At 49.6% G+C, this 23,906-nt stretch overlaps 1 protein-coding gene across 1 annotated transcript; it reads left to right on the top strand.

Annotated features, from left to right (window-relative positions):
- The first annotated feature begins 644 nt into the window (after positions 1–644).
- Positions 645–22,606, top strand: Pla2g4d (phospholipase A2 group IVD). Its single transcript, XM_075962660.1, has 21 exons — positions 645–652; positions 898–967; positions 2,354–2,432; positions 2,622–2,758; positions 4,275–4,406; positions 5,039–5,079; positions 5,420–5,462; positions 6,743–6,806; positions 7,070–7,206; positions 8,756–8,866; positions 8,962–8,999; positions 9,526–9,661; positions 9,932–10,068; positions 11,521–11,743; positions 17,045–17,162; positions 17,507–17,644; positions 17,854–17,955; positions 18,083–18,274; positions 18,545–18,711; positions 19,279–19,465; positions 20,835–22,606. The coding sequence occupies exons 1-21, from the start codon at positions 645–647 to the stop codon at positions 21,059–21,061; spliced, it is 2,487 nt and encodes an 828-aa protein (XP_075818775.1). The 3' UTR covers positions 21,062–22,606.
- The last annotated feature ends 1,300 nt before the right edge of the window (positions 22,607–23,906 follow it).

Genomic DNA, 23,906 nt, shown 5'->3' with positions numbered 1-23,906 from the left:
TCTGCCTTGCCTCCCCCTCCGCCGCACCAGAACCCCACCACAGTCACAGGGGAAAGGGTGGGGTGGGGAGTCATCCTCTCCTGTGCTGGCTTAGAGACTCACACCCCCATGTCTGGCTTTATGTTGGACTGGGGATCCGAACTCAGGTACTCATGTTTGAGCAGTAGACATTTTACCAACAGCCACCTCCCCAGCCCCTTCTCGAGGTGTTTTAAAGCAGTCCATAGGCTTTGGGCGTGTGGGGTCTTAGCCTGGCCAGAGAAGCAGGTGAGCAAGGCCTGGTGCCTATGCTGTCTCAGAGAGGAGCATTGAAACCCTCACCTCTCCTAGACCAGTATCATCCCAGTCACCTTCTTCCGTGTGTCAGGCAGTGGAGCATCTGAGTGGGGGAGGACGTGGAGCCAGGCACCTAAAAATTGACTAATTCTCTGACAATCATTCCCTCCAGCTTAAGGACTTAGGGGTTGAGATGTTGCTGGGGTTGCTAAAATTAATCATGTCAATGTGTGTGTGTGTGTGTGAGTGTGTGTGTGTGTGTGTGTGTGTGTGTGAGAGAGAGAGAGAGAGAGAGAGAGAGAGAGAGAGAGAGAGAGAGAGAGAGAGAGAGAGAAAGAATAAGATGACAGGAAATTCAGTGTACAGCCATGGCAGGGTAGGTGCTGGGACTGGGACGGGCTACCTCCCGAGTCATTCTACCTTGGTCCCTCAACCTTTGCAGTTCTCTGTGGAGAGATGCTTTGGGTTTCCTCAGACCCAGACTCTAGTAGGAAGCATCCGTACAGAACTAGATCTGTCCCAGGGGCACAGGGACCCCTGACCACACAGGCTGTGGAGCAATGATCGAGCCACAACAGGAAACCTTCTCAGGTTTCACAACACCTGCCTCCCTGCTTGCAGTGTCGCGGTGTTGCGGTGCCCATTGTTCACCGTGCAGCTTCTGGCTGCCTTGGATGAGAGCAGGGGTGGGGTGCGGGGGTGAGTATCCCACGAGCTCTTTGTTCTCCAGTGTCAGTCCTCCCCGTGTGGACTCTTTCTGGTGGAACCAAGCACCCACAGATGTAGTTCTCATGGCAGGCTCTCTGTCAAGACGATGCAAGGCCAATGACCTTCCTTTTGGCCAGCCCAGAATCCCGCCAGGCCCATGTGAGTCACCTCGGATTATGGGGCTTGTCTTATGTCACCTAGAAAAAGATGGAGAGCTAACCCCAAACTGGAGAAAAGAGGGAGTCCCCGGGTCCCAGGAGCGTTAGGATTTCAGTTGGCACGGGCTCTGCCAAGACTCAGCCAGCTGGGCTCTGATTGCTTCCTTGCTGCCCACTCTCTTGCTTTCTCTTGGGCTTATCTGAGGTCTCATTTGTCTCGTGAGCATCTAACACGCAATACCTTTCACCACCATTCTCTGTGCTGGCGTGATCTTCCTGGAATTGCCTAATTCATGGCCAGTGAATCACAGATGACGAACCGCAGTGTTGATAAAATTCCTTCCTAGGGGAAGGCAAAAATAATAGCTACCCTACTTCCCAAGCTCTCAACAACTACCGGAGGCGTGATCAGAGCATAGGTGAAAGGTCAACTATAGGAGTGTGGGTGCTCCTCCCTGCAAACATCAGAAAATCTTGAACCCAGAAAGAATTATGGTTTTCTCATTGTTACATAGATGTAATGCCCTTGCCTAGTCTCCCCTCTGCCTACATACACTCCAGCCCTCCTGGGGGCCATGTGCCATTAAGGCAGAGCTGCCTGCAACAGGTAGAAGATAGCCTCTGGGTACTCAGATGAGGGTCTCAAGTCCCTCCCCCACGGGGGGTGTAAACAGTCAATAAGGTCATCTGGAATAATCCTTTGGCAAGGGGGTAAAGCTGAACCCCCCAAGATGGAGGTTGCTTGGATCAGAGGATAGTCATTCACATTTTAGAACTTGGGGATACATGGGCCACTGGGTTTCCTTTGCTCTGTCCACCTTGAGATGTAGGAAAGACACAAAGGATGGGAATCATTGCTTCAACAAAGGACAGCCCTCTCTGGAAGGCCTGACTGTGACCATCTCCCCCTGACCAGTGAGGTGGTCACTCCTTGTCCTCCGTTTCCTGCTTTATCTGCTCTGCTTGGGATTTTGTCCCTGAAGGGGAGATGACCTCACCAGCACTGACCCCAGGTGGTCTGCCATCCCATCATTGCCAAAGGCCACAGTCAAAACACCAGGGACAAGTGGTAGACAAAGGCGGTTTGGTCTGGTGTCCCGGCAGCTTCACTCTGTATGAGGTCAATGAGTGGAGTCGGGGACCTGGACAGTGCAGCATCTCCAGGTTTGAGAGACTGCTGGTGAGCACAGGGGCTTGGGGTGTCTTTGCAGGAGGAGGAGGAGGCCTCTGTCTTCTGGCGGCTCACTGTGAAGGTCCTGGAGGCTCGGAGTCTGCCTAGGACTGACTTGTGTAAGTGACTATCTGCGGGTAGGGGACTGGATCCCACGGAAAAGGACCAGGCGCTCTTTGGGGTGGGGCCTGGCTGCCCTCAGTGTATGCTGAGGTTGCCATAGAAACCTAAGCAAAACCCCTGGAAAAGATGTGCGGCGTTCTCTCTCACCTGATGGACAGTTCTCTCCCACCCCTTGACTTTGTCAGTGAGTCACGCGGATCCGTATGTGACTCTGCTGCTGCCCACAGCCCCTGGAGTGAAATTCAAGACCCAAACTGTCACCAACTCCAGTCATCCTGTATGGAATGAGACCTTCAGTTTCCTCATTCAGAGTCAGGTCAAGGTAAAGGTCGGGGTGGACAGCCCTGCTCTCCTCTTTACAGGAGGGTCTCGGAATCAAGCAGGGTTGCTCCAGTAGTCCCCGAACTCGGGGGAGGGGGCTGTCTTTGTGCTCCAGACTCTATGTGCTGTGAGCAAGAGAATGTGGGAAGGAATGCTCATCCCTGGCTGTGGGGCCGATGTGTGGCAAGATGCTACGTCTCCCTAACCCATCTATGATGTGGGAATAGGAGGCATTCCTCTTTAGTGGGGCTGCTGTGGGGCCGAAGGGGAGCTTGTGTAGAAACTGCCACAATACTTGGCATTTGCCTTTGGGGCGTGTTAGGGAACTAGCAAAGCAGACTAGTTGAACGCTTTCCCTCAATTTAAACTACATTTTAAAATTTATTCTGTGTATGTGTGCCTGTGTGCATCAGAGAACTCACGTGGAGGTCAGAGGGCAACTTTGGGAGTTAGTCTCTCCCTCCACCATGTGGCTCTTGTTTGTCAGTCTTGCTAGTAAATGCCTTTACCCACTGAACCATCTTGCCTGCCCCAAAAGAAATTTAAAAATATATTTTGATTGTTTTTAGATTTTTTTCTTTCCCTTGTTTCTTTCTTTCTTTTTTTTCCAAATAGGATCTTGTTGTGTAGCACTGGCTGGCCTAGAACTCACTATGTAGACCAGGCTGACCTTGAACTCACAGAGATCCACCTGACTCTGCCTCCAGAGTTGCTGCATTAAAGGGATGTCATACCCAACTTGGTTTTCTGCTTTTGCTTTTTTAAGGCAGGCTCTTTTACATAGGTTTGGATGACTTAGATCTCACTATGTAGCCAGATTGACCTTTAATTTACAGTAAGACTCCTGTCTTTGCCTCCTGACCTCTAGATTGCAGACACAAACTGCCATGTCCTACCTAGGAAGAAAATTCAAGATACATACACACATATTTGAGACAGGCAATATTTGTGTAGTTCAGACGAGCCTCAAGTTCACGGTCCTCTTGCTGCAACCTCCCAAGGGCTAGGATTATAAGAGTGAACCCCCAGGCTGTTTTTACTCTTGATAAAACAAAACCCGTAAGTCCCAGGATGGATGAGAAAGAGGCTTGTGAACTCCTGCCCTCATCCATGAAACTTTCGGCAGTTGAGGAGAAGAGTCAACTTCCTTTATGGGTTCAGGCCCTGAGAGGCTCCCCATCCAGTAGGGGGTCCCACACATGTGCATATACAGGCAGCACCAAATGGGCTCAGTAGGTGATAAATCAGAGAGACAGATGGAAAGAACATGAGGAAACATGAAGACAGGAGATGGGGTAAAGGAGGAATTGGAAGGGAGAGTTGTGGCAGTGGTAGATTGGCTACCAACAACTTATATTCTTGTATGAATGGTAAATAAAATATTCAATAATTTAAAAAAATGAGTAGGAATTAAGAACTTTACTGGATTTTACACTTGTATGTGTATGCGTGTTTTACACTTGTATGTGAGCTATTGTTGCAATGAATCAATACTATGTTATGTTCTTGGCCCTTAGAATATTCTAGAATTGAGCATCTATGACGAGGACTTAATTATGAAAGATGACATTTGCTTCAAAGTTTCCTATGATGTCTCAGAAATCCTCCCTGGCCAACTGATCCAGAAAACCTTCCGCCTGAATCCTCAGGTGGGTGAGAAGGCTCCAGGCTGAGGAAATTGCTCAACGCTTCTTAGCTGCCAGGATGGTGCTGGCTGCACTCATTCGCCGGCAGGAGCGTTTTCGTTGGAACAGGAAATGGGCTGTTCCATCTGGGGCTGCTTCCAGCCTTACCCCACGCCAGCGTTTTAGTCACCTGCAGGATAGCCCTCAAAACACTTCTCAGAGCAACCACGAGAGGGCAGTGTAGGCTCACTCCTGCACAAGGGATTCGGGCCTGCCGCTCCAAGGTCTGGTTTGGCTTCCACTGCGGGCTTGGGGAGGGGGAGGGCAGAATTCCGGGGGCCTCCTCGACAGGGAGAAGAAATCGGGCCTGGATAGCCTCAGGTCACCTCTCGCTGAGCTGGTCTTTTACCTTCAACCCCATCAGGGTTTGGGAACCCAGAAGGGAGGGAAATCTGTCCTCCGAGGCCCACTAGCTTCGGGGATTTTAGCAGATAGCTTATCTCACCCTAGACGGCTATTTCCTCAATTTTGAATTGGAAATGATCTTAATAGCGCCCCACCCTCAGAGACTGCTGGGGATGCAGGATAATGCTGTTAAGAGAATGGGGTCGGTCAACTGTAAACGGCCGTGACTTGCTCACCCTGTGTGGTTACAGGGACCAGAAGAGTTAGATGTGGAGTTCCTCGTGGAAAAAGCGTGAGTAAGGGTGAACAGCCCCGGGAAGTGGCTGCGGACACAAGCTCTGCTCAGGAAACTGGCCCTGACCCAGATTCCTGGTTGGTCTGTCCAGCTGAGTCACCCTCCATCTCCTCCCCATCCCTGTCAGGGTCTCCTCTTAGGATCACGGAGAAGGGCGGCTGGGGTTTTCCCCGCCCTGTGCTGCCCTTTCACCTTGCCCTCTGTCCGCAGTGGTATCTCCCTCATCCATCACCCACGGAGAGCCCCTGCTGGTGGGAAAGCGAACAGTGATAGGAACGGGTGAATGCAGAACCCCTTTCCTTCTGTTAAGTCACTGTGGATGTTTTGACTTTTCCAGGTTGGACCCTCCAGAAAACCTCATCACCAACAATGTTCTTGTGGTAAATGGCCTTCCTGTGACTCAGGGGAAGAGATTCAGGGCAGGGGAAACTGGGGTTCTGGGGTGGGGGTGGGGGACAAGACGTGGTTAGGGCTTTGTGGTCGAACTACCCCAGACCTGCAACCAGGTGGTTACACGAAACTGTGGGGCTTAGAGAGGTCTAGAGCCGAGGGGCACATGCAAAGGGAGCTTGTGGTTGTGCGGAGAAGGTTCTGACTTCTGATTGGACAGCTTTCTGATGACGCTTAGTTATGTGTAATGAGCACAGAGTCCTTAGGGATTAACTTCCTTACAGTCATAGTGAAGTCCCACACGCCAGGTCCATCTTCATTTGTTAATATTGAGGTCACCGAGGTTTGGGCTCCCATGAAACTGCAGTGGGTAGTAATGGCCACAAGGTGGCGAGCGCTGCATTTGAAGCTGCCTTTTGGGCGTGGGGCTCATAACAGGCATCAGGTGAATAAAACCTGGAGCTGTCGTCTCCTGGAACACATCTCAGGAGCCCTCACCCCCAGGGCTTGCAAGTGCGGGTCTGGTGGTTAGTTTACCTTTAAAAGGAATTCATAGTGTAGCTTGGCACCATGGCACAAGTCTGGAATCCCAGCATTTGAGAGGCAGAAGTAGAAGGCCATGAATTTGAGGGTCTATAGAGTGAGTCCCTGCCAGGGTTACATATTGTATCGTGTCTAAGATACAACAAAATATCCCTTACAGTAAAGTAACTCCCACAGCAGTTGTGGCTTCTGTGAGTTGGGGTGAGCAGCGGGTAGTTAGAGCCAGTGGTTCTGTGGGAAGGGCTGGCCAAAGCAGCACCGGGCACTGAGCTTCACAGGGGGACTGCTGAAGGCAAGCCAGTGGAGCCGAGGGTCATCAAGAGATGTTCTGGTCACTGTGGCTCTGAGTGCTTCTTTGATACCTCCAGTTTGGGGCCTGAAGTCCCCACATATTGCCTGGAAGTCCAAAAGATGAAGACTGGAGACGTAACAGAGAGAGACATGAACCTGAGAGCTGGGGGCTCTCACAGCTTCCAGAGGCTCAGTAAAGCTGCCAGTAGGGATGGGGTGGGGATGGGCTGTCTTGGATGTTCACATGGACAACAGGCATAGCAGTCTGCAGCAGGTCAGGAACACATGAAGCATTTTCTGTCTAGTCCCATTTTGAACCCCACTTCTTGTTCTTCAGTGAGTGGGTTTGGTTGAGGCTCAGTGGGACCCAGAGCTGAGGGAGAGGGGACCTCGGTTTGTTCTGTGGATCCCTTGCCTATGATGTGCTCTGTCCCAGGCCCGAGAACTGTCACGCCTGGATGTCTGTCTGGACAGAGCTGGGGGCGCCACCGTGGCAGCAGGTGAGAACTCCTGAACCCTTGCTGAACCGTAGGGAGCGTAGGCTGCTGGGAAGCCTGCAGGGTAAGGGGCATCTCTGGCATCGGTGGGAATCCCATGGGGCTGTGGCATGCAGCAGGCTGGCAAAGGACCTCTTTAGGTTTTGCTTTGCTTACTGTGGTCCAGCCTCCACCTCTACAAATACCACTGTTGCCGGTATCCCAGGTCCAAGACGGTGTTCTAGGCCCCCTTTCCCTTGCTCTCATCCATTCCATCTCCTCCCTAGGTCAGGACAAACTGGAGCTGGAGCTGGCCCTGAAAGGATCATATGAGGACACACAGACATTTGCCCTGGACACCGCATCCACTTTCAGCTTCCACTACATGAGGGGCCAAGACACAGAGCTGACAGGCTGTCTGAGGGTGAGTCTGCCCTCCACTCCCCACTACCCTGGGCTTTAACTGACTCCCTGCCCTTTCCCTGTGAAAGCCAGGCCTCCTGTGTTCTTGTCAGTCTCTCTCAGCCAGACCCCATACCCTGGAAGACGGGAACATCAACGGGGCTGTTGGGAGGTGGGAACAGCTACATGGACTCAATCTCTTTAGTGCTCTGCTGGCTTCTCTGTCAGTGGAGTGAGTGTTGTAGACTAAAGCCTGCCTGTGCCCACACGGTCAGCCTGTGCCCACATGGCCAGCCTGTGTAGCCCGGCCTTGCCCATCTCCACTGGGCCCCAGCCATCCTCCTCTCCTTTGGCTTTTCAAACATACCAGGTGCTTTTGGGTCTTCTGGCTCCCTCCAATGCCTCTTCGTCCTCTTCCGGCCCAGTTTCTCCTCCCCATCTTAGCTCAAACAACACCTCTTCAGAGATGACCTCCATGACCCCCTTCATCACAGACAGGTTCCCATATCCCCCTTTGTTTACAGTATTCTACCCTCTCGCACTATGATGTACTGACATCACACGGCTGACATCCCACTATGACATCACATGGCTGACATCCCACTATGACATCACACGACTGACATCACACGACTGACATCACACTATGACATTACACGACTACATCCCACTATGACATCACAGACTGACATCCCACTATGACATCACACGACTGACATCGCACTATGACATCACATGACTACATCCCACTATGACATCACACGACTACATCCCACTATGACATCACATGACTGGCATCACACTACTGACACCAAGTTCATTACCCATGTCTTTTCTTTGAAAACTATTTTTGGATAGGGTCTTATTAGTGGCATGGCAGGTTTGGAACTCCCTCTGCAGACCAGGCTGGCCTCAGACTCAGAGATCCGCCTGCCTCTGCCTCTCAAGCGCTGGGTTTAAAAGCGTGCACCGCCACTCCCAGATGTGACCCCGTCTTCACAAGTGTGATTCCGTGAGAGCAGTCTCTGGGCAAGCAGCATCAGCGTCCTGATTCGTAACCATAGTCAGTTCCGTATTGTCAGGGAAGGGCTGTCCTGTTTGCAGTTTAGACACTCAGAATTGGTTGAATGAGGGGCTGGAGAGATGGCTCAGAGGTTAAGAGCATTGCCTGCTCTTCCAAAGGTCCTGAGTTCAATTCCCAGCAACCACATGGTGGCTCACAACCATCTGTAATGGGGTCTGGTGCCCTCTTCTGGCCTTCGAGCATACACACAGACAGAATATTTTTTTAAAATATTTATTTATTTACTTATTTATTATGTATACAATATTCTGTCTGTATGCCTGCAGGCCAGAAGAGGGCGCCAGACCTCATTACAGATGGTTGTGAGCCACCATGTGGTTGCTGGGAATTGAACTCAGGACCTTTGGAAGAGCAGGCAATGCTCTTAACCACTGAGCCATCTCTCCAGCCCCCGACAGAATATTGTATACATAATAAATAAATATTTTTTTAAAAAAAGAATTGGTTGAATGAATAAATGAACGAATGGATGAATGTTTCCCTTCAGAGCTCCAGAAGCAACGGCTGGATGTCACGTACCTCAGCTACTCCCCTCATTGTACCCCTGAAGTCCTTGGCCACAGGGAAGGAGGTGACTATAGATGTTCCTGCTACAAATGTAAGAGGCCTCACTGGAGGGGACATACGCCCCGAGACACCTGTCTCCCACAGGGTCTGGATTATTCTGAACAGAGTCTCTTGCTTTGGTTTCAGGCCCCAGAAGTGAAGCTGCGGCTTAGGACAGACAGCTGGTGAGGACATTGAGGGGGATAAGGAGAGGGCGGCTGGTAAGGACATTGAGGGGGATAAGGAGAGGGCGGCTGGTGAGGACATTGAGGGGGATAAGGAGGGGGCGGCTGGTGAGGACATTGAGGGGGATAAGGAGAGGGCGGCTGGTGAGGACATTGAGGGGGATAAGGAGGGGGCGGCTGGTGAGGACATTGAGGGGGATAAGGAGGGGCGGCTGGTGAGGACATTGAGGGGGATAAGGAGGGGCGGCTGGTGAGGACATTGAGGGGGATAAGGAGGGGACGGCTGGTAAGGACATTGAGGGGGATAAGGAGAGGGCGGCTGGTAAGGACATTGAGGGGGATAAGGAGGGGGCGGCTGGTAAGGACATTGATCTCTGTGGGACAAGGAGGGGGACGTGCTGTGTAACAGGCACTTCTTGCAGGTAGAGAGGGTTTTTTTTTTCTTCAGAAGCTCACCTTGGGCTTGTTCACCCAAAGAGTGAGCCATAAAGCTTTCTCCTAACCCTGGACTCCTCCACCATCCCAGCCCCAAGGAGCTGGCTGTGCGGCTGGGCTGTGGGCTCTGCCCTGAGGAGCAGGCCTTCCTAGGCCGGAGGAAGCAGGTGGTGGCCGCCGCCCTGAAGCAGGCCCTGCAATTGGATAAAGACTTGAAGGAAGACGAGGTTTGGGGGTGCAGCAAGGATGTGGGTGTAGAAATTCTGGGGTGGCTGGTGTCCTCTTGGTCTCCAAAGAGTAGAGCTGGACTGTTGGAGAGGATGGGGTTTCTAATCTCTGTGGGGGCTCTGCTAGGTGCTGAGGGTTGTCCCTCAAACCTATAGGCCTTGACTGCAAGGCCCTTGCCTGGAGGCAGGGAACAGGCTGAGTCCCTGAATGAGGCAGAGGGCAACTCATTCCCATCTTGTTAAACTAGTCTGCATCTCTGTGTGGTCCAGGTTCCCATCGTGGGCATCATGGCTGAGGGAGGAGGTGTCCGGGCTATGACTTCACTCTATGGTCACCTGTTGGCGCTTCAGAAGTTGGGCCTCCTGGACTGTGTGACCTATTTCAGTGGCATCTCGGGCTCTACGTGGTAAGGGACATAGGGACTGGAAGAACAAGAGATGATCAGAGGCCAGGATAGGGGCAGAGCGGATGCCAAGGGGCCTTTGTATGGGGAAGTGGATAGAGCAGTGGGACCTGTTGGGGGCCAAACAGCTTTCTCAGAAGAGAGAAACAGACTTAGCCAGAAGTCCTGCCAGGGGCACAGTGAGGTCAGAGGGCTTTTCCTAGGTTCTAAGGAGCAGGAAGGAGGAGGGTGCAGAGGAGGCTGGGTTTGCTGTTTTGTCAGGCTATTTGTAGGCTTGGGTGGCCTTGAACAACTTCTCTGAGTCTCAGTTGGTTCATATCTAAAACCTGCATGATAAGAGACACACTCATAGGCTGACAGGAGGGAGGCCCTACAGGCTTGGCCTGAGGTTAACACACACCAGGACCTCTACTGGCCTCTCAGGTGATGCTTAGGGCTCACAGCACGTTCTGAGGGAGTTTCCTTCTTGCTTATATCATACAGGTGAAGAATTTGAGGTAAAGAAAACTTTTATTCTAAGCTAGGCATGGTAGCCATGCCTGTATTCCCAGCACTTGGGAGACTGAGGCAGAAGGATTACCATGAGTTCCAGGTGAAATTGTGTCTAAACAAAAAAGGGGGGGCAAAGAATGTTCTTTACACAAAGATAACACTCTCCAGCCCCCCCCCACAATGAACCAGACTGGCTCACTATTACAGATTCATTCATTCAAGTCTCATTGACACGTGACATAGGCAGTAAAGTAGAGATAAAAGTTTGAGTGACAGCTGTTGACAAGGCCAGTCTCAAATGGCCTCAGGACAGCCCCATAGAGGTGGAAGTAGGGAGGGGACTGTGGAATATAATAGCCATCCGCCACACACAGCTGGGAGTTTTCAGGTTTGGAGTTCAAGAGGAGGACTGAGGGGGCTGTTGTTTTGGGATGAGAGATTATAAGACAAACTATAGACCGGCAAACAGTAGCGTGGCGGGAGCAGCTCTGAGAAGGAGCAGGTCCGTGGGGGCAGAGTGGACGCTCCCTCAGAGGAAAGAAGAGGAAAGGAGGCGGAGAACTTCCCTCTCCAGGCCCACAGTTGGCTCCTGCTGTCACTGAGTCCAATAACATAAGTCATTGAACCAGTTTTTACTGGTTTCCTGCTGACTTTCCAATGTGGCTGCTGAGATCCTAAATTATACACAGGCTGGAAATGTGCTTGTTACTGAAGCCCCGGCCAGCGTGTAAGACACCCTAGGTCGAGCTTCAGGCCAGCAAACAAAACCCAAACCACATCAAACCTATACAAGGCCAATTTCACACCCAGGCCAGCCCAGGACTAGAAGGAAGTCCCAAGCTCGTCTCCAGATGGATTTTCTAGGCAGTGGGGGCCCTCAACAATCCCTCCTCTAGGAATTAGACACAGGGTGGGATTACGGAGCCTGTGGGGGGGCTCGTTTTCATCCACTTGTGCCCCCAGGGCAATGGCCCACCTTTACCAGGATCCGGAGTGGTCGCAGAGGGACCTCGAGGGACCCATCAGCCATGCCAGGGAGCATGTGGCTAAGAGCCTGTGGAGCGAATTCCTCCCCGAACACTTGGCAAGCTACCACCAGGCACTGAAGCTTCGGGCGGAGCAGGGCTACACCACCACCATAGCTGACCTGTGGAGCCTGGTGCTGGAGTTCAAGTTGCATGGGCAGGTATGCCATCTGCTCAGCAGCGTGGTGTGATTGTGCCTTTAAGAGCGTCTCTGGAGGGTGGAAGAGACTGGGAGAGAATGCATGGGGTCTTAGCACTTGGGAGGTCAGAGAAAAGGGGTTCAAGGCCAACAGAGACTCCATAAGGAATGTGAGGCAAGCCTGGTACACTGGGGGACTCAGTCTCAAACAGACACATACACAAAAAGAATGTGAGGGTTAGTGTCTATCCACCGCCAGAACGCCTTCTTTCTAAGTAAGTTCTTCTTCAATGACTTGCTACGTACTAGAAATTTCTGGACCTCCCAAGAACTGAAGTGCAGTCAGTTAAGCAAGCAAGGCTTTTGCATTGGTTGAGCCGGTTACTAGAATGCATTTAATGAATGGTTCAGAATGAGACGTCATTCCCCTTCCCCATCAGGGTGGTGTCCACTGCAAGGGCTTTGGAGCCAAATGCTCTGGGCCCTAAGCCCTGCGTTTACCAGTGGTGTATCCTTAGGCAGTTAGTTCTTCTCTCTTCCCCTCGGTCTTTGTCGGGGTCTGGTGGCAGCCCAGACCATAAATTATTTCTCTAGACCGGACCCCAACATAAACTATCTCTCTTGGCCAGCGTGGAGGTGCGGGAATAAAAACACAACTCACATGGCTTTATTGGGAAGGAGAGTCTCAGAGATCCCTCTTGAAATCCTGAGTTCACATCCTGAGAAATTCCTCTCATTTATTCTCCAAACATCCTTTATACTGAAAAGTAAACATTCCAGGAACATGCGACTACAACATTCCTTTCGACAGAGTTTAGAGACTGTTGGATCTGACATCGGTACAACTCCTGCTACTCTTTTGCCTCATGTAACTATCTCAACAAAGTTTCAAAGGCATCCAAAACACCTGGGAGATGAGAAATCGCTTTCAAATGTAAAGCAAGGGCTAAGGCCTGACTGGTAAAGCGCTTGCTTTGTAAACGCACGGGTTCAATCCTGCGTGTCTGTTTGTCAATCCCAGCGCTGGAGAGGTGAAGATACATGAGTTCCTGTGGCACAAAGCCAGCCTGGTACTTGGCAAATTTCAGGCCAGTGAGAGACCCTTTGAAAAAGAAACTTTGAAAAAGGTTGGTGGTGGCCTGTGCCTGGAACAACACCTGAGGCTGTGCTTGGCAGCTTTGGAGCTGTTTCTAAAGCTTCCTTCTAGCACCAGTGGTGTCGCCCTCTGGGCTCAAGGTGGCGTCTCTGAAACCCAACACCTCCCAAAAGCTGGAGAACACCCGAGTGGCATTTTACTTAGAAGTAAAGATCTTCTGAGTCTTGAGGATTTCTCTTCTTTGTAAGATCATTTCCTTCCTTCCTTCCTTCCTTCCTTCCTTCCTTCCTTCCTTCCTTCCTTCCTTCCTTCTTTCCTTCCTTCCTTCCTTTCTTTCTTTTTTTCAAGACAGGGTTTCTCTGTAGCTTTGGAGCCTGTCCTGGAACTAGCTCTTGTAGACCAGGTTGGCCTTGAACTCACGGAGATCTGCCGGCCTCTGCTGGGATTAAAGGCGTGCACTGTGGTTCCATATGACATTTCTGTCTGTGGCCTTAGCATATTCGTGCTTTGATACTCTCTCTTGTCTCCCCTCCTATCCTCCTGGTCCCCTTCCTCTTCCCAGATAGTTACCCTTCTCTTTTCACGTCTTTAAAGACAAATCTAGATTTCCCATGAGAGACATGTGTGCTTTCTGAGGCCGCTTTGTTTTGCTCGACATGGTGACCTCTAGCTTCATGTGTTTTATTCTCCCTGGTTGAAGGAATTCCATTGCATATACGCTGTATTTCCTGTGCCCATTCCTCTGACAGTGGACTCCTGAGCTGGTACTCTAACTTGGCCAGCATAAACACTGTAGCAGCGAATATGGGTGGAGCAGGCATCGCTGTGCTGTGGTGATTTAGAGCCTTTGGGTAGATCCCCAGAAGTGGTCCAGATACGGTGTTTGTATTTCAGGTGGATAGATTTGTTTGTTTGCTTGCCTTTGGTTTTGTTTTTCATCCTCGTTTCTATAGTGATCACTCTGATTTACACTCCCAGAAGCAGTGTGGTTCCTTTCCCCTCATATCCTTGTCAGCATTTATTGCTGTTCATTCTCTTGACAATAAACACCGAGACTCGGGTAGGATGGCATCTCGATGTAGTTTATTCCTAAGGATGCTCAATCACATATTTATTGGACATTTGTGCTTCTTTTGAGACCTTGCCCATTTGTAGATTAGATTCTGGGCCTTGGAGTACTTAGTTTCTGAGCTCTTCATATATTCCAGATATTAGTCCCCTGACGGGTGAGTTGCTAACGACATTTTCCTGCTGGTCCGTAGATTGTCTCTTCACTCTGATGGTTGTTTCCTTTACTACACAGAAACTAATTTATTAGATTCCCATTTGTTGATTTTTTGCTATTGTTGCCTGGGATATTGGAGTGTTTTCCTATATTGGTTTCAGAGTTCAGGTCTTTGATGCATTTTAAATTGAATTTGCAAAGAGGGAGACATGGGGAACTGGTTTCATTCTTATACTCATGAACATTCACTTTCTCAGCACCATTGTTGATGAGGCTGTCTTTTCTCCAAAGTATGTGTTTTGCTCTTTTTTCAAAACCCAGGAGACTGCAGCTGCATGTATATGTTTCTGGATCTTTATTTCATTGATCTGCATGTCCTGTTCTGTGCCAGGGCCATGCTGTTTTTGTTTTGTTACTATGGCTTTATAGTATAATTTGAGATCAGGCATTATAATATCTCCAGTGTGTCTCTTTTTGATCAGAATTGCTGTGGCTGTTTAGGGTGTGTGTGTGCATGTGCGCACGCGCGCACGCTTCCCTGTGAATTTTGGGACCGACTTTGAGTTCTGTGAAGAATGTCTTTGGATTTTAAGGAGGGATTGCATTGTATCTGTAGATCGCTTTCAGCAATATAGTCATTTTCTTTTCTTTTTTCTATTTTCCTTTATCTAAATGATTTTTTTCCATACAATAGATTTTGATTATGGTTTTCCCTCCCTCAATTCCTAGATCCTCTTCACCTCCCTTTCAATCCATATCCATATCATTTTTCTCTCTCCCTAGAAAACATACAGACAGCTAAAGAAGGTAAAACAAAAACAAACAAATCTGAATAGAGCAAAACAAACAAACAGAAGAAAAAGAGCCAAATATAAAGCAAATAAACACATATAGACACAGTAACACACATATTCGCAGACACAGGAATCCCATAGAAATACAAAACTAGCTGGGCAGTGGTGGCGCATGCCTTTAAGAGAGGCAGGTGGATCTCTGTGAGTTCGAGGCCAGCCTGGTCTACATAGCTAATTCCAGGACTGGCTCCATAGCTACAGAGAAACCTTGTCTTGAAAACCAAACTAAATCAAAACAAAACAAAGAAAAAGAAACACAAAACCAGAAGCTCTAATATACACAAAGGACCTGTAAGATGGAGGCGGAGGAGGAGGAGGAGGAGGAGGAGAGGGAGGAGGAGGAGGAGGAGGAGGAGGAGGAGGAGGAAGAGGAAAAGAAAGAAGGAGAAGAAGAAAAGGAAGAAGAAGAAATGCCCTGACCAAATATTATGAGACCAAGAACCTCCACAGATGCCACTGAGTTCATTTTTGTGTTGGCCTTCTGCTGGTCATGGGGCCTGCCCTTGAGTGGGTCATATCCCCAGTGAAAATCCACTGTAGACAACTGATTTTCCATTTCATCTCCAGTGAGACTGTGTTGGAGTGAACTAAGAGGCTATCAGTTGAAGAAGCTGCTAAGTTAGGAATGGGGCATGTGTCTACTTCTCTCAGCCCTGGGACCCAGCTGGTGCAGATCTGCTCTGGCCCTGTGTATGCCGTCAGTTCTGTGAGCTCTTACGGGCACTGGTCCTGCTGTGTGTAGAAGGTCTCGTTTCACGGTACCAGTTTTGCTGAACAACGAGCATCTATTTTGATTATTCTTTCAAATTATTCTGACTGCTCTTGGCCTTCTGCTCTTCATAATAGAATCAATTAGCTGTGTTTCCCTATTAATGTTGGGATTCTAATTGAAATGGCATTGAACTTATCAGGCCAATGTAATTATTTGAAATGTTTTTATTGTATTAGCATGTCCAGTGTGTTCGTTGGACCTACTGTTTAAATTCATATTCTGTTTAGAATGTGCTGTGCTTTTGCTAATTGACTTCTGTCTCCTGTCAACAGCTAATTAACATAATGGGAGGAGCTTATTTGACTACATTTTATGAGGTGCTAAAATAACACAATTTGATCCCAGCTGTAAAGAATTTATATTATTATTTAATTATCATTTGATCTTCTAATAATGACTTCAGCATGAGCTTATGTATATAATTTATAGTAATTTTTTTTGAAACAGAGTCTCATATAGCCCAGGCTGGCATCCAACTTGTTATGTAGCTGAGGCTGGCCTTGAACTCTCCTGCAGCTATCCCGCAAGTGCTTGGATTACAGGCATGTGCCATCATGCCTGTTTTACCAGCGTCTCATGTGTGCTAAGTGGGTTGTTCTATCAGCTGAGCTACATCCTCAGCCTTCAGTTTCAACACTTTTCCTGAATCTTTCGTTGGGTGGAGCGAGGATATCAGGAAAGCATTGGAAGAAGCCCAGACTTGAAATGCAGTAAAGGAATCCTAAAAAGGACATCACATCCCTTGGCATATTGTAGAATGTGGGCTAAAAGATTGCGGTGTGCTTCTTGGAAAGGGGTGTACGTGTATGTGCGTGTGTGTGTCTATGTGTGCATCTGTCTGTGTGTGTGCCTATATGTGAGTGTCTGTGTGTTTGTGTGTGTATGTGTATGTATGTGTTTATCTATGTGTGTGTCTCTTTCTGTGTCTGTGCCTATGTGTGTGTGTCTATGTGTGTATGTATGTGTGTATGTATGTGTGTCTGTGTCTCTGTGTATGCATCTCTATGTGTCTGTGTGTCTCTTTGTGTGTATGTGTGTGTATGTCTCTGTGTGCTTCTCTCTCTCTCTCTCTCTCTCTCTCTCTCTCTCTCTCTCTCTCTGTGTGTGTGTGTGTGTGCGTGTGTGTGTGTGTGAAGAAAGGATGGGGAGGATTTGAGGAGCTGTTGACATGGTAGTCTTTGAGAATGACCTTCTCTGGAGATACGGCTGACTGCATATGGAACTCAGAACTGCTTGCACAACCCACTCATAACCCTAGAACTTAGCGGAGCTGCAGCCTCCTCACTAGCCCGTGTCCCTATCCTGCCCTGGCCCTGTTGGAGTTACTGCACCCGAGACAGTGCTACTCACGCATGTCCTCATGCTTCCAACCCTAGGTGACAGACCAGAAGCTGTCGGGGCAGAGAGCTGCCCTGGAGAGGGGTCAGAACCCACTGCCCCTCTACTTGAGCCTCAACGTCAAAAAGAACAATCTGGATACTCTCCACTTCAAGGGTAAAGTCCTCCCCATTCCAGCCCCTAACAACTCCTCCATGCCCCAGGAGTCTCCAGAGAGCCAATAGCCCAACTCCTGCACACCACGGCTAGCTTCTGGAAGGCTGCTATTGTTGATGAGCCCAGGAGCCAGCCAGGGAGCACTCTGTCCTCGGGTGTGGGGTGTCTGTATGTGTGGCCAGGGGTCAGTGAGAATGCTCGCCTAGGAGTCTGCTTCCTCAGACTCCAGGGTTTGGTAGCAGACAAGGGGAGCCAAAGGCCTGCCAGGGGCAGTGCCACTGGCCACAGCGAGTTGAGCCCCACATCTCCCCTCACATCCCTGCCTCTCTTTCCCATCCCATTAGAATGGGTGGAGTTCTCTCCCTATGAAGTTGGGTTCCTGAAATATGGCGGCTTTGTCCCCCCTGAGCTCTTTGGCTCTGAGTTCTTCATGGGGAGACTGATGAAGAGGCTCCCCGAGTCCCAGATCTGCTTTCTGGAAGGTGAGTGGAAGCCTCTTCCTGGACAGGACTCTTGTAGTGCAGGTCTGGGTGGAGGGACAGGTGGGCAGTGGGGAAGGCTCATGGGGAGCTGCTCTCTCCCCATGCCCATTTTCCATGGGCACCCAAGAGTGGGGATCATTTGGTGTCCCCGTGGGAAACAGGTACAGGAACCTAGGGACTGTATTGGCTTTGGGGAATTTGGCCTTCAGGTATCTGGAGCAACATCTTCTCTGTGAACTTGATGGATATCTGGTACGATGTCACCTCTGGGAAAGATTGGAAGAATGTCATTGTGGATGTCCGGCACTCAGGTAGAAGGGAGGTGATGGGGGAGAGAGCCTGGGATGAGGCCACTCCCCTTCGGAGGCTGGTGGAGGAGAGAACAGGAAGGCATTTGGGGGCCCCTCTGACAAGCAATCTCTGTTACTCTCCATGCAGAGGAGCCCTCAGCCTCAGCAGGAACCTCCTCCTGTGTGGAGACCTCGTGGCTGCAGCCTGGAACCGCCCTGGCCCAGGCATTTAAGGGCTTTCTGAACGGCCGGCCATTCTTTCAGCGCAGTGCCAACTTCCTCCATGGCCTCCAGCTGCACCGGGGCTACCGTAACCAGAAAAACTTCTCCACCTGGGCAGGTAAGGACGGACCATGGCCTGTGTCCCCACAAGGCCAGGCTCCTGGATGGGATTGAGCTGTGGCCGCTAGCCAGCAGGGGTTTGCAGGGAGAGTGTATGTATGTACTTGGGGGGTGTGGTCTAGAGAGCCCAACGTGGACCCTAGGGACCTGAATTCAGAGAGTGGCACCAGGCATAAGAAGGGGACGTGGAGGGAAGCAGGGTCAGAGGGGTGTGGAGGCTACCTCTGCAAAGGTGGTTGCTTTTAACTAGCATTGCCTTTCCTATCAGATTGCCACCTAGATAACACCCCCAATCAGCTGACCCCACAGGACACTCAGCTCTGCCTAGTGGATGCTGGCTACTTCATCAACAACAGCTGTCCCTCCATGATCCGCTCAGGTCGCCAAGTGGACCTCATACTCTCCTTCGGCTACTCCCAATTCTCGCCCTTTGAGGTACCTAGTCACTCCGTGGGAACTCCTCTGTGTGGCCTTCACGGATGAGCAGCAGGGTCACTGTGCCACTGCCCCATCCTTCTCGTGACCAAGGCAGGAAGCTGTAATCCACGGGGGGCTCTCCGGGTCCTCGGTTGGGAGGGCAGTGGTGGTGGCTGAGCTCTGGGACCCAGGACAGGTGAATGGGAACCTCTTTGGGACAGAATAGCTGGACAGAGCTGGCAGGAGATCCCCAAACACCTCCGCGGCCAACTCTCAACTTCCTCTAGGAGCTCTGGGTGGCAGTAATGCCAGCATGCCCATCTAGGTCCCCTGCTGAAGCCCTCCGGGTCTAAGACACAGTGATGGTGCATTGGCAGGAGGGGGAGGAGCACGGCTGCTGGGCCTTCATTCCCACCTTTAACTTTTAACTACCCAGATCCTTGGATTCATCTCTGAGGCCTCTGTGTAACTCAGGCCCGGGCCAGATCGCTGTCTTGATGCTGAGGGAGCAGGAGGGGGCTGGAACAGACCTAGTGTGGATCCGTGGTGACACAGCTTCCTCTGTGCTTTCCTCTGCTCCTCTAGGGGCTGCTGCAATCTGAGAAATACTGCAGAGCTCAGGGCCTGCCCTTCCCCCACGTGGAGCCCAGCCCCGAGGACCAATGCCAGCCCCAAGAATGCCACCTCTTCTTAGATCCCACCTGCCCTGAGGCACCGGTTCTGCTGCACTTCCCGCTGGTCAATGACTCCTTCAAGGAACACTCAGCCCCTGGTGAGGCCACTATTCCTTTCCAGTGGCTTCTAGGAAAGGCTTCTGACTGGTCACCAGGCTCTTTGGCCACGCCTTCCCAGCCTAGCCATGCCTCCCTGGCATGGGTGGCTGATGCCCCTTATCTTTGTAATGTCCTTCTGTCACTGGTCTTGTCACTGTCCTGCAACTTTGTCCTGACCCCTCTGCTTTCCTGCTCTGTGTGGCCTGGGACCCCTTCTCAGGGACCTGGGCCTTTCTTCGAGTGATGCTCAGTGTCTGCTTTTGTGCATCGTTCCCAGGTTTCTAGTTGATACCATAATTCTGAATCTTCCAGGTTTACTCTTTTCTATGATTTTGGTTGTTCATCTTGCTATAAGGTCTTTCTGGATAGCCTCAGCTGACCTGGTACTCACTATGTGACTTCAGCTTCATAGCAATCCCCCTGCCTCAGCTCCCTGAGTGTTGGGATTACTTGTGTGTGCTACCACACTTAGCTCTACCTTTTCTTCTTTTCTTTCCTTTACTTCCTTTCTTTCCCCTTTCCTTTTTAAAATATGAGTATTTTGTCTGCATGTATGTCTGTGTACCACTTGCATGCTCTGGTGCCCAAGGAGGCCAGAGAGGGCATCGGACCCCTCTGGAAGTGAAGATGGTCATGAGCTGCCATGTAGGTGCTGGAAATCAAATCCAAGTCCTCTAGAAGAGCAGCCAGTGCTTTTAATCGATCAGTCATCTTTCCAGGCCCCATTTTTTTCTTTTCTTATGAATGAAATTTATGCCCTGGCAATGCTGAAGCATGCATGGGCAGCCCATATATGATGATTCTGTTAAACTTGTCCATATTGGGTTTCATGGTCTAAGCTGATGAGGACAACATCTTTTTCTTATACTGGGTGTTAAATCTAAAGCCTCCCACATAGTAGCGATTGTTCAGTAACTACATCCCCAGCCCAGGTTTTAAAGTTGCTCAGGCTGTTTGTGATCCTGGTGTTAGACCAGGTCTTGGACATATAAACCTGCCTCAACCTCAGAGTAGCCAGATGACGGCCTTAGAGACTGGGCTTCTAGTTTCACCCTTAGCCAAGTCTCAGAATTCCAAGAAAATGCCTCTCCTCGTTCCTACCAGGAGCTTTAAGAATCCATTCATCAATCACATTGTTCCTCCTGAGAGGCCCTGGAGCAGCCATTAGCTGTGTGAATTGTGGGAGGTGTGTCTGGCTGTGGGGGATAAGGGTGACAAACTCCTCTTACCTCAAAGCCTTTACTACCCACATTTGTAGGGTTGGGTGAAGGGGAAAAGCAAGAACTCCTTCCAGAGACGCAGTACCCTTGGGGCCTGACTGAGTAGCCTCTGGTTCCTGCCCCTAACTCTCCTCTCACCCTTGGACAGGCGTCCGGCGCAGCCCTGCTGAGCTCGAGGCTGGGCAGGTGGATCTCACAGGGGAAGCCTCCCCGTACTTCATGTACAACATGGCCTACAAGGAGGAAGATTTCGACCGCCTGCTTCAGCTCACTGACTACAACATGCGGAACAACCAGGGCACTGTCCTGCAGGCCCTGAAGACCGTTTTGAAACGTAGGGCCCCGGAGGTGAAGCCCTTGGAGATGCAGACCTGAGGCTTCTCAGGGGCCTCTAAGGCTCTGAGGACCACACTCGGACCCTCCACTTTCCAAGGACTTAACTCAGGCTGCAGCTGGGCTTAGCCACAGAGTCCCTCCCAGTTCTCCAGATCCTGGCTTCCTCTGCAGCTAGCCTCACTGTCAGAGAGGCTGTACCCCACCCACCGGTCTCCTCTGTGTCCCAGCTGCTTTGAGGGGAGTTGAAAGCCTCTCCTGGCCAGTACATATAACGACTGACTACACCAGCCACGCTTTCACAAGCAATTACTTTCTTTCTGAGCAGAATGGACTTGGGGTGGCTTAAGGCACCTGGATGTACCTGTACCGTCTCCTCCCTGTCAATATGCAAGGCTTTTATTTCCTTTTTAAAGACAGGGGTTTAAAAAACCTCCGTACTTCATGACCTCACCATGTCTTAGTACACAAGTCTTAGGGTTAAATCCTCAGTATTCTATTCTTTTTGATGATATTACAAATGGAAGTATTTTCTCAGTGTCGTTTTCATACCGTTCCTTGCTTATGGAAATGTAGTTAGTTTTGTAGTTTGGACTTGCATGATACAATCATTAAGCTCTCTGGCTTAAATACTTTCCATAGGTTCTTCAGGGCATTCAGTTACGGACTTGCCACCTGCAAATGGAGAGGGTCTGACTTCCCGCTTCCTGATTTAAATGCCTTTTCTTTCTTTCTATGACCTGATGCTGTGACTAGAACCTCTGAGTGGAGGTCAGTGGACATGGTGAGAGCAGCCATCCTCGTTTTGATGCCTGGTGTGGAAGGAAAACCTTGAGGTCTCTGCTGCTCAGTCTTCTTAAGTGGTTTGAGTTTGTCAGATTGAAAATGCTCCATTCTGTTCCAAGTTTGTTGAGTGTTTTTGTTTTTGTTTTTAACCATAAGAAAGTACTAAATTTTGTCATGTAATTTCTGTATCTCTTGGGATACTCATGTGGGTTTGTTCTTTAATTCTATAGTTGTTTATTTGTTTGTTTTGCTTTGGGTTATTATTTGTTCGTTTGTTTGTTTGAGACAGGGTCTCACTCTCATGCCTGACTTGCCCATACTTCACCATACAGACCTAAATGGCTTCAGACTCACAGAGGTCTGTTGTGGAATAATTTTCTTATACACTGTAAAGATTTGTCACTTGAATTGGTTTAATAAAATGCTGATTGGCCAGTAGCCAGGCAGGAAATATAGGCAGGGATGGTGGGAAGGAGAAGGGCAGAGTCAGGACTCAGCAGTCAGACCAGGGAAAGGGAGCAGGAGATGAATGTGCCATGCTGATGAAGGTGCCACCCTGTGGCAGAGCATAAATAAGGAACGTGAGTTAACTTTAGAATGTAAGAGCTAGTAGGAATAAGCCTGAGCTATCAACTGAGCATTTATAAATGATATTAAGCCTCTAAGTCAATTATTTGGGAAGAGGCCACCAGGTATTTGGGAACAGGCATTCCGAGACAGGAAACATCCAACTATTAGAGACCTGCTTGCCTCTGCCCCTAAGTGCTGGGATTAAAGGCCTATACCCCCATGTCTAACCTTATATTCTGTTCATGTGTCTTACTTATTTTTACTGAACTTTGGACATCAGCCACCCTTGCATTGACCATAAATCCTTCATGTGGATTGCTATCACATCTTTTTTATCTTGTACACTTCTGTACACCACACACACACACACACACACACACACACACACACACACACACTGGCTGCCTTGGCTTGAGGTAGGAAGCCAAGTGGAAACTTTAGGACAGACTTCAGCTCAGGGACTATCTTCAGCTGTTGCCTTGCTCAGGGTCTTCCTCATCTGCCTTTCCTGTATCCAGCTTTGTTTTGATTTTCTTTCTTTATATTATCATAACCTTGTTTTCCTTAGCTGCAGTATTGGTCACCAGCCTCTGCCTTCTGAGTGCTGGAATTAAAGGTGTGCACCACCACACCCAGCTCTAAGCTTTTCTTTAATTCCTCTTCACAAATTGGAAATTTAACTGGGTGGGATCTTGCCCTCAGGTCACCACTCCCTCTTTTTTATCTCCTTGAACAGCGGATTCAGCTCCATTCCACGTCCTGTTGCTCCTTTTCTCTCTTCTACATCTTGTATTTTTTTATGCTCCGATTGCTCTTTTTCATTATAAATCTTTAGTTGAGTTAACACGAATGACCACATGACAGAGTCTATGCTAGGCTGTTTTGAGATTTCCTCTGCTAATGGAATTAATCCAAATATTTTCACTTTAGTCTTAGGTAGACTTTTTGGACAAGGGCAAAAAACAGCCATATTCTTTAACAAAATATCACAAAAACAACTCTCAAGGCAACATACTAACTTTCTTCTCTTCTGAAACCCGGTGAGCCAGGCCCCTATAGTTCTTTTACCAAAGGTCTTTATTGATTGCTCAATGTTAAAAATCTATTGGCCACTTTGGCTTTCCCATCATCTCAGAATATTGAGTCCAGCACCCTCGTTGCCATAAAGCTCCTTTCTTACATTTTAAACTATGACTTTTCTACCCACAGAGCAGTCTAGCTGGGAGTTACTGAGTTTAGTGGTTCCCTGAACATCACTTACAGGAGGGAAGGAAAGAGGGAGGAATAGAGGATCACATCCCAGTCTCAGAGTCCACTCTATAAGTACAGTCAATGTAACTAGTACACTCAGGTCCTCTCTGTCTTCCCACTGTCCTTGCCACACACCTGTAGTAACCTGTACAGGAATGTGGTAAGACCACCATTGACGTTAGCAAAAAGCTAGCACAAATTCAAATGTCTGTTAACCAAAGATTGGAGGGGCTGGAGGTGGCTCAGTGGTTAGGAGCACCCGATGCCTTTGCAAAGAGCC

This window comes from Microtus pennsylvanicus, chromosome 2 (genome assembly GCF_037038515.1).
Source record: "Microtus pennsylvanicus isolate mMicPen1 chromosome 2, mMicPen1.hap1, whole genome shotgun sequence".
NCBI lineage: Eukaryota > Metazoa > Chordata > Mammalia > Rodentia > Cricetidae > Microtus > Microtus pennsylvanicus.
The sequence above is the reverse complement of the archived record's forward strand: the minus strand, read 5'-3'. Positions and strand labels throughout refer to the sequence as shown.